Source organism: Montipora foliosa, chromosome 8 (genome assembly GCF_036669935.1).
Source record: "Montipora foliosa isolate CH-2021 chromosome 8, ASM3666993v2, whole genome shotgun sequence".
Lineage (NCBI taxonomy): Eukaryota > Metazoa > Cnidaria > Anthozoa > Scleractinia > Acroporidae > Montipora > Montipora foliosa.
The window spans coordinates 42,698,091-42,700,590 of NC_090876.1; the positions used below are offsets into that span (position 1 = coordinate 42,698,091).

The following is a 2,500-nucleotide window of genomic DNA, read 5'->3' on the forward strand; positions in this document are numbered from 1 at the left end:
TAAGTTAGTAGATACCTGAAAAGGAACATTGAGTCTGTTCTTTACTTCAAGCCGGTAAGACTTGTATTCCTTAGCACTGCTGAGATCAGTGACACGGAGGCGCAGAATTTCATAAACCCTCCTACACTGAACCTGGAATAAAAATTATGAAAAAAGGCATGGTATTCTCTTAAATGATACAGTGCCTCTTTTATGAATTTCCTTCAGCTCATGTATAGTCACATGTTATTTACCTTGGTTATTTTTAGTTCCTTGCGAGCTTGTTCTGCCATCTTATTATTGAAGCCACTACGGAGATTTTCTGGTGCAAATGCAGGGAGATCTCTGCATCTCAAGGCATCCACATAGTCCCGCAATCGCATGAAGTCATAAGAAGGATCCTCAACTGTAATGAGAAGCCGTAGTTATCATCATTATTACTGTAACAATAATAATTTCATTATTATTACTATTGTTACACCATTGTATTACTGTAATACTGTAACAGGGAGAATTCCCAATGACAATAAGGCAATGACCCTTTGTATGATCTAAGAGAGAATTGTAAATTAATGGTTTGAACCCAGGAGTCAAATCATCATTAAGTAAAGTACGATCATCCGGGTGAGTGTAGCCCTGAGAAGGACTGTTTGAGATAACATTGACTAGCGTTTCGACAACCTGAGCGGAAGTCATCTTCAGAGTCAAGTGATTTTTGTAACGTCAGTAGATACTATAAGAACTCCGGTCGTAGTTGCCATTGGGTTGTTCCAGAAAAAATCCACACCCCCCCGACGGATGGGATTCTGGAAATTCTCGGGAGGGGGTGTCAAGGACCCTGGAAATCCAGGCGGGAGGGGGGGTTGAACTCGAAAAAGTCTTCTGCAGGGGTCATCTGAACCGATAGTTCACGCGATTCGAACGTTTAGTTCGGTGACAGCTTAGCGCTCTCAGACCCTGAAAATAGTAGAAATATTTTGTTCATATATTTGTCACGTGACATAAATGATAATCTAAGTTCCTTCGCAGGTCCTTTTATAGCAGAAAACGCGAACAAGATACTAAAGAAAGAGCCGTCGTAACAATATTGCAACGAAGAGTTTGAAACGCTTGACACATTTTTACTCGTACCCAGACCCAGCGTGCCACCGTTGTTTCATGTAATGATACAAAGAAAGAGCAAAGAAAGCGCAAAGAGCAAAGACAGAACAAGGGAAATTGATTTTTATGAGCTAAGAGTGTATAAACACTCGTTCGCGTTTTAGCATTTTTGGCCTTGCGCACGGTATTGGCTGTCAAACGCTCGTTATCGACAATACCCGACTTTTAGCTGTTATTTCTTTGCTACAAAGTATTTATCTGGAATAATACAGAAAACAAACGCTTGTCTATTATGTCTGCTGTTTATTTTGATACTTGCCTTGCGTTTATTTTGCTTTGTTAGCACACAGCACCAAGACAAAGTTGGTGGAATCGGAAAATTTTTCGTCCGGCGCGTTACATTTTTATCCGAAACATCGCACTTTTAACATCATTTCTATTGTTTGTATCGTTTCAAACTTTCTATTGTTCGTTTGGTTCGCGGCATCTATCGTTTCAAAGGATGGAAAGAAAAAGTTTAAAGCGTTTCGAAGGTTTCAAAGGTTTCGAGCTTTTCAAAGTTTGAACTTTGCGTGAGAGAATAAGTCACGTACTGAGTATTGTCACGTGCTAGGCAACCAAACTTTGTTCAGTGAAGCAGAACGAGGTAATTGTTTTGTTTTGGCGCTTTTCACGGCTTTGCAATTTTCAAAACTGGAATTTTAGCGTGTATTTTGGGTTATGTACGAAAGAAATATTTGAGAGGAACGATTAAAACGAAGGAAACCAAGTGTTTTACAAACCATCGAAACGATTCAAACGATACGAAGCAAACCATACATCAAACCATTTGAACGCTAGGCGAAACGAAAAATTCAATTTTGGCGTGATGGTTAAAAATTTAGTGCAAAAACAAGTAGCGTAATGCTAGTTCTACCACTATTACTCTAAAAGTACTGACTGCCTGTGGATGAATGTTTCCCAGGGTATTGTCCAACTAATGTGCACCTAAATTTTTAATGTTCTTGGGCAATTTCTTGAGAGAAAGAAAATATTTACGCAAACATCTCAATCGCGTTCACTGCTGTTTTCCTCGCTGATTTCAAGTGCGGGTTTTTTATTTTGTTGTTAATTGAAAACAGAAAGATATTTTGAAGCCTTCGTTTTACCAGCTAAATGCACATGAAATTTACTTTCCATTTCTGTTTTTAGATTTTTACAGTAACGTTGTAATCTTAAAATCCAGCGCTTTATTTAGAGTTACGTATTTTGGAACGGCCTTGACCACCAATACCGTGTGCAAGGCCTTTTGCTCCTTTCTTTTCTTAGTTCCACACAACATAATTTAGCCAAAGCTTTAGGAATTGAAAAAGAACATCTTCTATACGTGATTGTGCGTATTTTCTATTAAAAATAAATTAAATTTAAGCCTAATATTTTT

At 38.2% G+C, this 2,500-nt stretch overlaps 1 protein-coding gene across 1 annotated transcript in view; it reads right to left on the bottom strand.

The window, feature by feature from the left end:
• LOC137968990 (histone acetyltransferase type B catalytic subunit-like) overlaps positions 1–2,500 on the bottom strand; it is a 23,036-nt gene that overhangs the window by 6,732 nt on the left and 13,804 nt on the right. The window contains exons 13-14 of the mRNA XM_068815498.1: positions 234–385; positions 16–132 (exon numbers count right to left, since the gene is read on the bottom strand). Coding sequence (XP_068671599.1) covers positions 16–132; positions 234–385 — 269 coding nt within the window. The remainder of the gene's footprint in view (positions 1–15; positions 133–233; positions 386–2,500) is intronic.